The sequence below is a fragment of the Eschscholzia californica genome, unplaced genomic scaffold (assembly GCF_041429995.1).
Source record: "Eschscholzia californica isolate CP2 unplaced genomic scaffold, dmEscCali1.0.p SCAF_6, whole genome shotgun sequence".
Classification (NCBI taxonomy): Eukaryota; Viridiplantae; Streptophyta; class Magnoliopsida; order Ranunculales; family Papaveraceae; genus Eschscholzia; species Eschscholzia californica.
Genome location: NW_028238483.1, coordinates 44,208,583 through 44,223,014, shown reverse-complemented (window position 1 = coordinate 44,223,014; position 14,432 = coordinate 44,208,583). Strand labels below are relative to the sequence as shown.

General features: G+C 37.4%; 2 protein-coding genes across 5 annotated transcripts; one reads left to right on the top strand and one right to left on the bottom strand.

Annotated features, from left to right (window-relative positions):
* Positions 1–1,066: 1,066 nt before the first annotated feature.
* LOC147535464 (uncharacterized) lies at positions 1,067–5,360 on the top strand. 3 transcript variants are annotated; one of them, XM_086645810.1, is made up of 3 exons: positions 1,081–1,311; positions 2,010–2,050; positions 2,900–5,360. In XM_086645810.1, the coding sequence occupies exon 3, from the start codon at positions 3,190–3,192 to the stop codon at positions 5,080–5,082; it is 1,893 nt and encodes a 630-aa protein (XP_086501936.1). In that variant the 5' UTR covers positions 1,081–1,311; positions 2,010–2,050; positions 2,900–3,189; the 3' UTR covers positions 5,083–5,360. The 3 variants fall into 3 exon arrangements, with proteins under 3 accessions (XP_086501937.1, XP_086501936.1, XP_086501938.1); XM_086645811.1 differs by lacking the exon at positions 2,010–2,050 and having other exon boundaries at positions 1,067–1,311; XM_086645812.1 differs by lacking the exon at positions 1,081–1,311 and having other exon boundaries at positions 1,934–2,050.
* A 311-nt stretch (positions 5,361–5,671) lies between these two features.
* On the bottom strand, positions 5,672–13,608 carry LOC147535463 (phosphoesterase). 2 transcript variants are annotated; one of them, XM_086645808.1, is made up of 21 exons: positions 12,874–13,608; positions 12,727–12,786; positions 12,569–12,631; positions 12,418–12,480; positions 11,770–11,832; positions 11,055–11,255; positions 10,898–10,957; positions 10,693–10,755; positions 10,153–10,215; positions 9,384–9,446; positions 8,715–8,915; positions 8,556–8,624; positions 8,344–8,406; positions 7,832–7,885; positions 7,635–7,691; positions 7,431–7,507; positions 7,061–7,142; positions 6,789–6,905; positions 6,312–6,436; positions 6,074–6,143; positions 5,672–5,973 (listed from the first exon to the last, which is right to left on the bottom strand). In XM_086645808.1, the coding sequence occupies exons 1-21, from the start codon at positions 13,228–13,230 to the stop codon at positions 5,926–5,928; spliced, it is 2,019 nt and encodes a 672-aa protein (XP_086501934.1). In that variant the 5' UTR covers positions 13,231–13,608; the 3' UTR covers positions 5,672–5,925. The 2 variants fall into 2 exon arrangements, with proteins under 2 accessions (XP_086501934.1, XP_086501933.1); XM_086645807.1 differs by having other exon boundaries at positions 12,560–12,631; positions 12,874–13,529.
* Between the last annotated feature and the right edge of the window lie 824 nt (positions 13,609–14,432).

Sequence of the window (14,432 nt, the reverse complement as noted above, 5' to 3'; positions counted from 1 at the left end):
AGATTTCAAAAACATTTAGTATAAAAAAACAACATAAAACAGGCATACGTTTATCTGAATGGTGTTATTTAGTGGAGCACTCTCGCGAATGGCGAATAGGGAAGCAATCACCATTCTATATGCATAGTGCCATTTGATGTAGGAATTGAGAAGTTTCGAACAATCACAGTCTCTAATTTCATCGTTGATCAACCTCGGGATCATTTCAATCTCGATTAGAATCATTGGTGGTACCAGTTCATATTATTCTTATACTGACGGGAATGTTACTTTATTAGAAGTCGGTGGGCATTTAGCAATGCTAATTAGAATCAATCCTTCTATTTTCAATATGTATACATACGAAGATGATGATGACGACGATTATTACAAGGAGGAAACCGGTAGAACGTCTATTGGTAGTAAACGTAGTAGTTTATCGAGTAAGGACAAAGGATGGAGTGAAATCAGTACTATGACTTTGCCATTCTGTTTGGGAGAGAAAAATTCGATCACGTTTCATTCTTTCGTAGGATCAAATGATAAGATAATCTTAACAACCTGTAAGCTGGTACCTTGTCGTGAAGAAATGGGGAAAAAAATGTGTGTCGTATTATTGTTACAACAAGTAGAAGGGTATCTAAACAATGAAATGGTGTTTAAAAGATCTAAAGTTGAATTGAGGTTGAAGTAAAGAAAAGAACTACAATTGAGCCGAGTTTAAAAGAAAATTAATTAAATAGCCCTGATCGGAGCACTCGAACAAGATTCAGACCGATCAATCGGAAGAGAGGTGCTTTCAATTGTAGGGTTATTTTTCAAATGACCCCCAATTTTGTGACCAGCTTCCTGTCTGACCCCTTAAATTAGCAAAAGTATCTATGAAATGATCCAAACCATTTATTTGGGTGGGTATTTTTGCTAATTTAGGAGCCAGGCAGGAAGCTGGTCACAAAGTTGGGGGCCATTTGAAAAATAACCCTTAATTGTAGTAGGGTCAAACCGTCAAATACTATTGGAGGTGCTTTCACTCTATAGTACGGAACCGTACGTGACTAAAAGTTTGTCATACATAGCGTGGCATTACAGCGAATTCATTTTGACACGTGACTAAATTTAACCAATCACTCACGGCCAGCTGTCCATTTAGTACCAGATCGGCTCACTCTTTTTCTCTCTCTCTCTAAAAATCTCCCCTTGTGGTTGCCGGCAATCTCGAAACCCTAAATTTTCTTCTTCTTCTTCTTTTATCTCTGAAATTGTTCAACAAGGATTTTATATTCTCTTCTATTCTATTCTGGACTTAATAATCTCTCCTCCTCCGAAATTAAGGTACTTTTTTTTTTTTTTTATAATCTTTCTTCTCTAAATCACTCTCCCCACTCATCCCCTGAACCAGTTCGATCTACTATGGTTTCTTCGTTTTTTCTTACTTTGAAGCCCCAATCTTAAGAAATCATGTCATTCTGAAATTTGGGTAGTTCCAATTTAATCGGAAATCATTGAGATTTTACTATAATTTTCTTATGATTTTGTGTGTATTTGGCTGAAATTCTGCTCTGATTATATTATCACAATGCTAAAATATTCAATTTTGAATTGGAATTCTATGTCGATATGAGGTATAGTATGCGAATTCATACTTGGGTTTCTTAGTATTAAGATTTTAGAAGTTGATGAAATATTTTAATTTTTATTTAAGGAAAAAAAAGTTGGTTAATTTTATGTTAATGCTTTGATTAGGAAGTTGGTTTCTAGATTAGACTCTTTAAAATTTTGCATGAACCTGGACTGTTTTTGTCATATTAGTTCATAATTGTGATTTGTGATTAATGTTTATCTTAGTTGTTAATATTTTGTAATTAATTTCATACCTTTCTAGCTTAAATATTTTCACTATAAATATAGATATATCTTTCTCTGAAAATCTCATTTTTCTTCTTTGAGTTGATCTGTTCTTAGAAATTATCTTCTTTTGATGTTCATTTCCCTTTCCTGATTTACCTGTTTGTTTTGTGGTGTGGGAGCAGATCTTTTCAATCTATATTGAGATTTCTTTTGAAATCCTGAGGTAATTTCATCTTCTTATGTTTCTGTCATTTAAAAGTTGTTATTGTTACTTGTTTGGGTTTTAAATCTTAGGGTTTTGTTTATAGAAGAGGTTTTGTTTGCTTCTTTCTTTTTTTCCTTTCAATGTGTATAGTTTTCTTTATCTTGCTATCTTGTTAAAACCCTAATACCATATCTATTTCTAAATGAAAATATCAAGCATATGTGATGTTTAGGGTTTGAAATAGGTGATTGATCTGCATATTTAATGTACTAGGGTTTAAGTTTTTTGGGGATTTGTTAATCTGTGGAATTTTTGTTTTTTATCCTTGTTTTTCTTATCTGGTTGTTACGTCGACAACTAGATAGAATGCCCAAAATTGTTGGGCGAATTCCGGCGTGGACGGCCATACTTCGCCCAACAAACAGGGGCCTAAATCTGGCTGTTCATGTTGGATTCTGGTGGTCGGACCAGATACCAGCATTTTTTCAGGCGTTTGATCATTTTTACTATCTTCGGCCTTCGGGTGATGAATCCGTCATTGTTTTCCCCGCTTTATCTGGTTGTCATGTTGATAGAAAACTTGACCCACTTCTGTACAGAGACAAGGAATAGGTGAAACAGTCAGTTGCTTTACCCCCTAGTCCTGTACTCCTCAAATTATGTCTTCAAGAGTTTTATCTGCCATATCAATTACGCGTATGTAGAGAGACTTCTATGAGGATTGTATTTTCTAGTGATAGATCCATTCGTCACCTGTTTTAAATTTGCCTTCGAGGTTCTTAGTCGAATTTCTTTCATTGTTTGGTATATAGTCTCCTATTCTGTTTCTAGCTGTTCCTCTCTAATATTGGTTTTGTGCTGGAACAGGATGAACAACTACCAGGATATGATTGTGAATCAAAATTGCTCAACTCTGCTCGTCTGCGTCTTATGAGTTGTTGAAGACTATCTAAACTTGTTCCGAAGATGGATCGTCGTGATACATCAGGATTTGTTAGTGGGGGTGGACTGAACTCTTCGAAAGATCTTTATTGTAGTATTAACTTGTAGAGTTATAGTGTAGATTGTTTACTTATTTTTTCAGGCCAGGAAGTCAGTCGGCCTGTTACTTTACATTAGAAGTTGGTTTGCGGAGGCCCCTATTGACTTACTCATTTATGGATACCGGATTTCAGTTGTTTGGTACTGCTTTGTCTTCGAATACGTTTGAAGATCCAAGGGAAGTCAATCGAGTTGGAGAAGTTGAAACCGCTTCTTCTGTACCTTACTTTCCCAACTTGAGTGATATCAAGAGAAAACGGAGTGAAGTTGAAAGATCCAAGAGCCCTAAAGATGGGTTTTCACTATTTCTTGGTGTAGGTCACTCACCTAGTTTTTCTGACAGTAAGAATAGTTCGGCAACTTTTTCCGCAGCTACTTCTTCAGCGATAGAAATGGAGGAATCCTCAGTTCATCCAAGTTTGAACCTCAATCTCAATCTTGGCAATGAGAAGAATTACATCACAAAGAATTCCGTTATTGAGACGGGAAAGGCGCCAGAGAGCAAGATGCACATGTTTGACCTTAACTTATTTCCCTCAGTAGAACCTATTGAATCAAGTATTACCAGTGTTAATTTGAGCTCACCCATGGATCAAACAAATCTGGAGAATCCATTTGCTGTAATTGCTGCCGCTCATGTTGATAATGATTTAACATCGTCTGACTGGAAACAAGGAGACTGCTTCTTTCCTGATATAACTAATCCAGTATCTGTAGTTCCGAACCTCTCATCATCCGTGGTAGACTCACTCCAAAGCTCAGTCACCTGTTCTTCCGGGCTTACTCAGCAACAACAACGAAGCAGTAGTTCAAAAAAATGTAAATTCAACGGATGTACAAAAGGAGCTAGAGGTGCTTCTGGTCTCTGTATTTCTCATGGAGGAGGCAGAAGGTGTCAGAAAGCTGGCTGCCATAAAGGGGCCGAGGGTCGAACAGCTTACTGCAAAGCTCATGGTGGTGGTCGACGATGCCAATTCTTAGGATGCACAAAGAGCGCTGAAGGACGGACAGATCATTGTATTGCTCATGGTGGTGGTAGAAGATGCAACCAGGATGGTTGCACCAGAGCTGCTAGAGGAAAATCTGGTTTGTGCATCCGTCATGGAGGTGGCAAAAGATGTCAGAAAGAAAATTGCACAAGAAGTGCAGAAGGGTTATCCGGTCTCTGCATCTCTCATGGGGGCGGAAAGCGCTGTCAATTTCCCGAATGCACCAAAGGAGCACAAGGAAGTACTATGTTCTGTAAGGCTCATGGCGGGGGTAAACGATGCACTTTCCTTGGTTGCACAAAGGGAGCCGAAGGTAGCACTTCTTTCTGTAAGGCTCACGGCGGAGGAAGGAGATGTTCGTTTCAAGATGGTTGCTCTAAGAGTGTTCATGGAGGTACACTCTTTTGTGTAGCTCACGGTGGTGGAAAGAGATGTGCAGTGCCTGACTGTACTAAGAGTGCGAGAGGTAGGACGGATTTCTGTGTCCGCCATGGAGGAGGAAAGAGATGCAAATTTGAAGGTTGCGGTAAGAGTGCGCAGGGAAGTACTGATTTCTGCAAAGCACATGGTGGAGGGAAGAGATGCGCTTGGGGTCAACCAGGGACAGAATTTTCTGGCCATATGACTCCTCAGTGTGATCGATTTGCTAGGGGAAGGACTGGTCTCTGTGCTGCTCATAATGGCCTAGTGCAGGACAAATGTGTTCATGGGGGAGGGACACTTTGGCCCTCTACGATCGACTCAAGTATCCCAGATGCGGATGGCTTTCCTGGTAAAATGAAAGAGGTTGTCGATGTTGAAGACAGAAATGCTACTGTTGAAAGGTTTGCAGTTCTCCGCAGTTTCGGTCCAGATGTGTATGGGAAAAATCCAAAGTTCCTCGAACAGGTTGATTACTCAATGGGGTCAGCTACCGTTCCTGAAGGTAGAGTTCATGGTGGTGGTCTGATGGCAATGTTGGCAGGTGCTGGCCCGTCTGCACGGGAGGCATCATATGTGTTACCAGAGAAAGGGATGTGAGTGAGAATCTGGTTTCTCTTCTTTCTTAGTGTTTTCTTGGTTGAACAGTTGTCTGTGATATTGGGTATTAGTTAGTTGTCAGTTAGGTGGTGGTATGATGTTTTATAGTTTGTTGGTCAGAGATTAGAAGTGGTTGATTCCCCATTGGGATCAAATTGAAGGTTATTTATTGGTTAGGTTTTCTTTTGCTCTCTCCTAAACTAGTTATGAATTTTGTCCTGTAAATATGTTTTTTAAATCATTCAATGGGAGTTTATGTGGATCTTCAAAGAACAAAATTGGTAGTTATTGTGGCGGGTAAAGTTCAATAATATCAGACAGGTTATTTATCTAGTTAAAGAAGTTTTATGGATTTTAACCTTATATTTTATCACATGAAACGGAATCTTGAGTCATCTTATTCATTGCAGCAGAACTAGAACCATTGTCGCATCCCAATGACGTTAAGATGGAAATAACAAAACGGAACATTTTTGAAGTTTTACGGATAAAATCTAGTCGTTCGGCAGTTCCAATGACGTTAAGATGGAAATAACAAAACGGAACATCTTTGAAAATTTTACCGATGAAATCTAGTCGGTGTCACCCGTGAATAAATCATCTCAATTTCCACAATGGACTGCTCAAAATATAGATAGTATCTGTTTTCTTTTTTTCTCATATATAATAATATCCAGTTATCTATAGTTCTACTAAACGGTCTAGTAGGCTAAATCCACTGGTACTTAACTTTGTAGCTTGCCCACCTGAGAAGAGCTACTAGGACAAAAAATATACAGTGACACAAGCAAAAAAACAGTTTCTTCGGAGAAGGTTGACTCAAGCTTAAGTGGCTTTGATCTTTCATGCACCAAAGTACTCTTCTGAAACGTGAAATTTTAACCCAACGGCCTACAAGCACAAATATCTCGTGAGTAGAGGTCGTTTTTAGAACACCACAAGATGAGTGAAAAATAGAAGGAAATCAGGGAAACATAAGCACATGAATCACCTGAGCAAATTTTATATCTGCGTCACTATGATCGTTCTTTCTTCCAGCCGCATCACCAACATAAAATGATCTACAATTGCAAACACATATTTAGATACTAGCAACGTTAGTGCTTCAGTCTTTCCAAGTAGTATTTAGCGGAATTGTAAGCCAAAATGCAACACAATCCGTATTAAAGACTATATAACGATTTTCCTATAAACTTTCGAGAAGTAAGCCAGGGGGATAAATGCTTAACTGATCCATATCGATGGTGATGCCAGAATTGAATTGTTTCTCCATGAGTCTCCACATCCCAGGTTTGGGTTTGCGATAAGGGTCTTCTGCTTTACCGTCTTTTCCTAACCCACAAGCTATAAATACCTGCAGTCACATGTATCAAGGAGCTTATTCATTGCAGTATGTTAGACTAATATATGGTATTCGTATCATGATTTGAGTTAGAGAAAAATAATTTAATAGCTTTAAATTCTATTTTTATCCCATTGAATCGAAGTAAAGGTAGAGTTGATAGACAACAGATATGAATAATAGAGTATCAAAGATTGTAACATGACAGAGCTAACAGCTTTCTTACTGTTTGACTCATTTGAGTATAGATACCATTTGATGTATGGAGAGGCAAGACCATGTTGTATGACCAGGTTAACCATTATCACATGTTTAGATGTTTGTGCTGCACAAAAATATGTACCCTAAAGAGTTGGTTACACACCTGGATCGGGAGTTTTACAAGGTTAATGAAATTATTGAGCCGCCCAATTTTAGAATCAACTGCCACTTGTCTCTTATTCTTCCAGCGCTCAATGTTGGACTCGTTGGTGAAGATAACCTAATAATGAAGAAAGAAACATGTCTTGTGAACTCTCATGTTATAACTAAAACAGGTCTGTAACCCAAAAAGTGAGAGCTATTTCACAAAACCATGGCAATTGCGAATGCAGCAAGAACAGGAATCAGAAATTTTCACACGGGCGTAAAACTCACCAGCTTGTATCCATCTTCATACAAGCTTTTCAGCTTTCCTGGTATTGACGGGTACATAAGTGACCATGCATCTGCACCAACTCTGCATTTACAAGAGTATTAAGTGGTCAATCATTGTCTTGGTTGATCTGTTCTTCTAAAAAGAAAATTCAGTCTTCAAAGTTCAAACATGAAGCATTTTCTTATACGTGTAATAAATGGTCAACCCTCAACTCAGTCAGCCATAGAAACTCCCTGATTAGTTTCACAAGATACTGTTTTCTTTTATTAAAAAAAAGGACAGAGGATCATCCAAGGAAATGAGAAGGATCTAGGGAAGAACAGATGGTAATGGAACATGAGAGGTGGCAAATCAAGTTTTAAATGGTACCTTTTCACGGATGTGTCCGCAAGACAACCATCAAAATCAAATGCAGCAATTTTTCCTGAATCATGAAGGCCTTCATCCTACGGAAATATAACAAGATCTTCAATGTATATATATAATATGTAGAACACTTAGGCTGAGATTTCAGTCCAAGAGATGGAACAAGTAGACCATGGAAACAGTGAACAAACAGAACTAGTATCTCACCTTCTCAAGAAAAATGACAGTTTGGAAAGCCTTCCACTTAGGAAACAATGTAGCTTCCTGCTCCAAGATAAACTATTTTAGTGTAAATTTGATTAAAGAGAACCACAAAACAAATAAAGTGAATAAATGATCAAACACAACATATAATCCAGTTAGCAGCGCTACGAGGGAAAATATCACAATAATACAGAACACACCTTGTACTTATTCTTCACATCGGAAAGAGAAAAAATTATCTCCAGTTCAGCTTCCTTGCAAGACATAATAATAACCACAATTAATTTCATGAAGCGGAACGCAAGTTACTCATAAGTGAAATTACCATCACAGTAATAATCGGCAAACAAGTAACTTATGACCAAATTGGATGAGTACTCTGGCTGAATTGAAATCATATTCATGCACAGAGTAACAAAGGATCCTGGTGTAGAATATTGAAATAGAACAGTATGAAATGGTAGCTTTCGTACCATGGATGGAACCATTAATCTTTTCTAAAGCAATGATATTAATAAACAAAGTAATTATATGCTAAGAATTATTTATGAGTCATGTAGATAATGTTGTAGTTTCCTCACTTATACCATTGAAGAACTTAACACGTAATATATCTACCTTCATTTTTTTTTTTCCTGTTCCTTAAGTTGATTCAGTGCCACAATAAGAGCGTAGAAATGAACAACAGGAGTTTGAGCTTCAATTTACTCACTTTGGTTGCTTTGAAACTACTGGCATCACTACCTTCAACCCCTTCATTCTCTCCATCGCCGCCCTGCATGAATTAGTTTTGGTAGGTTTAACTAAATCGAGAGTAGCAAAAAATGGGATGTCACGAGCAACAAAAAAGTGACGAGGTTTTCTACTTTCAAAGAATAAGATTATACATAAAAGATGTGGTTGAGTTGGATCAGAATTTTGAACCTCTATAACTCCTTCTGTTAACTGATCACATCCAGACTTGAAGTCCTTTAGTAATTCTTGATCACTGATCTGAAATGACAATTAAAATACAAACATTAAACAACTGAAAAGTAACCTTTTTGTAAACCCCGGAAAACAGAAGTTCAAAGCCACAAAAACCTTTAGTGACAAATAACCATCTATTTCCTCTACGGACACCATCTGCAGAGATTCCCTTGCAAAGCAGTTCATGTGATGCCATTTTGTCACATCAAATCCTCGCTCTCTGCTCACTAAGCCTAACCTAAGAGTTTTTGCAGAGATGGGGTTGGTGCACTTCTTACATGATGATCGATTAGACTTGGCGTACTCGGCTACAATCTGAAAAAGAAACACCGTAAGTGCTGAATGCACGAGCAGAAAACATAAATGAGAGTAGTTGAGAGACAGGACAAAGAGAAAGAGGGAACATAAACATGTAAGAAGAGGAGGTCTCAATCACAGAGCAAAGGTAGAAACTGGATGATGGTTACAAAAATTAAAATGAATTGGTATAATCAACAGCATCCAGGATTAATTAGGTAAAACATTGTTCTAATACTAATGGTGGCAATGATTACTTACAAGGAAACTAGCAAACAGTGCGAAAAAAGACAATAACCAAACATAGAGGAGATCACGTTATCAGTTTAATCTTTTGGTTAAGGCCCGTGAAAACTCACACTTACGTTACCATATCTAAACTAAAATGAAACACAGCAAAGTACTAAACATACAAATACACCAAACGGACACCAACAAAGAAAAATCACATTGGACAACCCAAAAAAAAAAAATTCATTTAATGACCTTCAATTTCTTTGAATCACTTTCCTTGAGTTCATCACCTCCAGCTTCATCAAGTTTACTAACCTGAAACAGAGAGCAATAGAAATTATGAGACTTCCTGGCAAATGCAGTCTAGACAAAGTATCCTCCCATTTAGAATAGCTTTCATCGATTAGGAAGCTTTCCCTAATAAGTCACCACCAGTGATAATCTCATGATTATGAGTGCTATCAACGTCAATAATTTTGCTTATGGGAGAGCCATGCAGAATCTTAGCTGCACTAGTTCTTGAATTATCCCATGGCATGGAATCTGTGAACCCCCTGCTCCCTTCTTGTAGATGGAGTCAGTGTGTCCGAGGTTCCGCAAATCAGTCCTTTCAAGGAAGGGAGAAAGGTAGACTTCCTTCCGAAGGTAGATGTCTTTTGAATAGTATGCTGAACAGTGAACACCGTCCTTTAACACTATGCAAAGGAACAAATTGAGCTATTTTCAATCATTTTCTGCTAGACTGGGACTTCCTTCATAATTCCCTGCTTTTCACCCTTTTCGGTGGAGCAGAAGGAAATCTTGGGTTTCCTCCAGAGATCTCATTACCTCAGGGACTCCAGCAGCAAATTTTTCAATAGATAGATTTTTTTTTCCTTTTTTGGGTGGGAAAGATGTGTTTTCCGACCTCTTTTATGGGATCTTTTTAGTTCTTATAGTTCACTTGTCCTTATAGAATACGGAGAAGAAAGCATAAGCCCAAACTTATTCAACTTGAATTCTCCTAGAGTTGATTATGTACCTTCCTTTTTTTCGAATCACCTGTCTTGAGCTCATCAGATGCAGTTTCATCTGCTTTATGAACCTAAAACCAAAAGCCACGATATTAGAGCAAACAGAAACTAATTAAAAGTTTAAAACCATTATATACAAAAGAAACTTAAATTTCCCAACTTTCACTTCTTTCTAACTCTTTCCATTGCTTCCCTCGACATTCTTGCATGGAGTAACAAAGGAACCTGGCAATGACCAAAGAAAAGCCTATACAAGATAGAAGGTCCAAATGAAACCATATGAAATGGTAGCTTTCATATCATGGAACTAAGCAATGATATTGATGAACAAAGCAAACTAATTATATACAAAAATACAGTATGAATGCGAATATTCGTGAGTCGTGAAGATAATATTGTAGTTTGTAAGTTTGTTACTTATTCTGTAGAAGAACTTCAGACATGATATATCTACCTTCATTTTTCCATCTACGTTCCTCAAGTTGATCCAGTGCCACAATGAGAACATAAAATCAAAAAAACAAGAGTTTGAGCTTCAATTTACTCACTTTGATTTCTTTCAAACTATTGATACCGCTACCTTCAACCCCTTCCTTCTCTCCATCACAACCCTGCAAGAATTAGCCTTGGCAGGTTTAACTAAAACAAGAGTAACAAGAGATATCACGAGTAACAAAAAAGAGATGAGGTTCACTATTCTTCTCTCATGGAATAACACAAAGAAAGTGGTTTAGTTGGATCAGAGTTTGGAACCTCTTCAGGTAACTGATCACATCTACACTTCAACTCCTTCAACAGTTCTTGGTCACTGGCCTGAAACAACAATTGACAATTGAAATATTAAACATTGAACAACTAAAAAGTAACCTTTTCATAAAGTCGGTAAAACAAAATAACAAAATCACAGAACCTTTAGTAACGAATAGCCATCTATTTCCTCCACAGACCACACCCCCAAAGATTCCCTCGGAAAGCAGTTCATGTGATGCCATTTGGTCACATCAAATCCTCGCTCGTTGCTCACTAGGCCTACCCTAAGTGTTTTTGCAGAGATGGAGTTGGTGCATTTCTTGCAAGATGATCGATTAGACTTTGCATATTCGGCCACAATCTGAAAAGATACCATAAATATTAAATGCACGAGGGAGAGACAATAAGAGCAGTCGAAAGAAATGACAAAGAGAGATAGAGAACATAAACACTGAAGTAGAGGAGGTCTGAATCACACAGCAGAAATTGAGTATAGCTGATGGTTCCATTAAAAAAAACTAAACAAATGGCATAATCAATGCCATCCAGAAATAAAACATTGTTGTAATATCAATAGTGGAAATGCTTACTTTCAAGTCTTACCCAATGTCCATGGCTAAACTTATTTGAGTCAAAATCTTTTAAGCAGTCAAAGGGAGGTGGTAACTGGGAAAGAGTAATTGCAATAACATATAGTAGAAATCATGTTATCAGTTTGATATTTAGGTTAAGGGTGGTGAAGACTAACAACAAGCGCATACCTTGTCTAAAATAAAATGAAACACAGCAAACTAATCAACATACAAATACACCACTCAACGGACACCAGCAAAGATAAATTAATCACTGGACAACAGAAAAGTCCATTGATTCACCTTCAATTTCTTTGAATCACTTTCCTTGAGTTCATTGCCTCCAGCTTCATCAGTTTCACTAACCTGAAACAGGCGGCAACAGAAAACAATAAAATGTAAGAGATTTCCTGGTGAACACAGTCCGGACAACGTATCCTCCCATCAACAATAGCTTTCACTGATTGGTCAGCTTTCCTTAATAAGTCGCCAACCAGCGATAATCTCATGACTATGGTTGGTATCCACAAGTCCTATAAAATGGTCTCTTCAAGAGAGGGAAAAATGCATTCCACCCCCATCCTTCAAAGCTGCAGAAAGCAACAAATCGGGATATTTTTCAACAATTTTGTGGTACATGAAGACCTTCTTCATCAATCCTGCTTGCCACCCTTTCTCGATGGAGCAAAGGGGAATCTCGGGCATCCTCCATTATAGAAAATTTGTAGATTAGTTTTTGGATTTTTGGGTGGCAAGGATACAAATTCCATTCTTTCTGTGTGAACTTTTTATTCATCAGATTATCAGTCTATTTATATATTCGTTCACCCTTGTAAGGATGAAAGCATAAGCCAAACTTACTCAATTTGAATTCTTTCAGAGTTAATTTCTATTTCTGGGTAATGAATAACTTGTGAATCAAAATTCTTGGGTTCAGAAATTTAAATATACCTTTTGTTTTTTCGAATCACCTTTCTCGAGCTCATCCCTTGCAGTTTCATCAGCTTTATGAACCTGAAACCGAAAACCACTATAATAAAGCAAACCGAAAACAATCAAGAAACCATAATTATATACAAAACAAAACCTAAACTTTCCCAACTTTCATTTCCTTCGAACTCTTTCCATTGCTTCCCTCAACACTTTTCTCCTCTCCAACACAAATCTGTCAAATTTATACCGACATTAGAATCATTAACAGCACTCGGAAAAAATTCCATTTTTGGAATTAGATCGCATTTTTAGCTCAAATCATCAAACCTCTTTCGGCATTTGATCGCATTCGACAGCTAACTTCATCAGTGCTTCTTGATCACTTTCCTAAACCCACAAAAATAAAAGCAACAAACTTTGAACATTAAAAAAGAACCCCAAATTTCGAATTAGAAAAAGATCAGATTTTTATACCTTCAAATCCGAAAACCCATCAATATTATCAACAGAACCAATAATAGATTGAGAATGAATAGGAAAGCAATTCAAATGATGCCATTTTGTCATATCAAACCCTCTTGAATCTCTACTAACTAAACCTAATCTCAAAGTTTTAGAAGAAATTAATTGGGTACATTTCTTACAAGTAGATCGATTAGATTTTGCGTATTCAGCAACAATCTTAGTAGTAATAGTAGTAGAAGAAGAAGTCATTATGGTGAAACGAGAGAGAAGATTTGAACAAGTAGTAAAGTAAGAACGGAATGATAATAAGGGATTTGAAAATTTAGGGTTTTGAAATAGAAGATTGAGATTTTGAGAACTTAACATATATGAAGAATAACAGTGGGGGTTAGTTTAAGAAAAACTCATTTCGCCATTGTCGTCAATCGATTTGGTCGGTGGGTGTTTTTTTTGGGTTGTGCGCGGGAAATAGAGAAAGAGAGAGAGAAGCGGTTTTGTGTTGTTTCCCAATTCCCACCATAAAAGACAGTGGGATCGATTCGAGACTGAGAGCAAGGTGTTTCTAGGGTCTCGTGGAAGTCCACCCCGTGCACCGGTTGGACAACTCTCTTAAACTCGTGAGGTCGTGGAATTGAGTAATTGAGTCTTGCTGAAAGAAGTTTGTCATTGAAATTTATCTCAGGACAATGTATATAGTAAATAATAAAATAAATTTATTAGACTTTAGGCTTCTTTCATGTCGTCGGGTTTTAGGCCTCTCTCATTATGGTTTAAATTAGACGGTTATCGTGCTCATCACATCTTCATGATGTATCAGTCCCTTGTAACGACTAACGTAGATCTTAGTCGATTTCTCAAAAAAAAAAAAAAAATATAGAAGCATCTCGCGTTGCCTTAAGCATTCGTGCACCATCTTCATCGAAAGTCCTAGCATCTATCATCATTAAGTTCACACCATATTCATCTCTACCATATTGCATTTTTTGGTTCTTGTATTCTTCCCGTTGCCTTAAGCATTCGCGCACCATCTTCGTCAAGAGTCCTAACATCAATCATCATTGAGTTCACACCATATTCATCTATAGCATATTTATTTTTTGGGTATTCTTGCTGTACTCGTAGGTTTTCTTGTTGTATTCGTAAATTTTTTTGTTGAATCCGTAGAGCTTCTTGTTGTACCCGTTCATTTTTCCCGTTGAACCCGTGCATTTTTCCGTTGTAGTTCCACAACTTCATCCATTGCAATAGATCTCCGACGTGCTTCTTTATCTCTAGCTTCCCAACATTTGCTTACCCTTGGAAACAAACAATGCTCTAAAATGATATAAGACAGCAAATTCAAATCTTAAGAATGATAGTATTTTATCTTCATGACTTTCCCACATAATTTATAGGTGCCAAATAATGTATATAGATGTGAACTAGTCTCAGTTGGTGGATCTGTTTGCATCCATACTTTGCTTGCGTTACTAGGCCGAGTTCTAAAAATAAGCTTCTTTTTTCCATAACTTGCGTCGGGTGCTAATTTTTGGTTCGTTTGCTTACCTTGGATACTTAAACAACCTTGT

Coding starts and splice junctions, on each gene's coding strand:
- LOC147535464 (XM_086645811.1), top strand. CDS start 3,190: ATGGATACCGGATTTCAGTTGTTTGGTACTGCTTTGTCTTCGAATACG.
- LOC147535463 (XM_086645807.1), bottom strand. CDS start 13,230: ATGTTAAGTTCTCAAAATCTCAATCTTCTATTTCAAAACCCTAAATTT. Junction 11,833..12,417: donor GTGATTCGAAAAAACAAAAG/GTATATTTAAAT, acceptor CGCCTGTTTCAG/GTTAGTGAAACTGATGAAGC. Junction 7,692..7,831: donor ATGTGAAGAATAAGTACAAG/GTGTGTTCTGTA, acceptor ATCTTGGAGCAG/GAAGCTACATTGTTTCCTAA.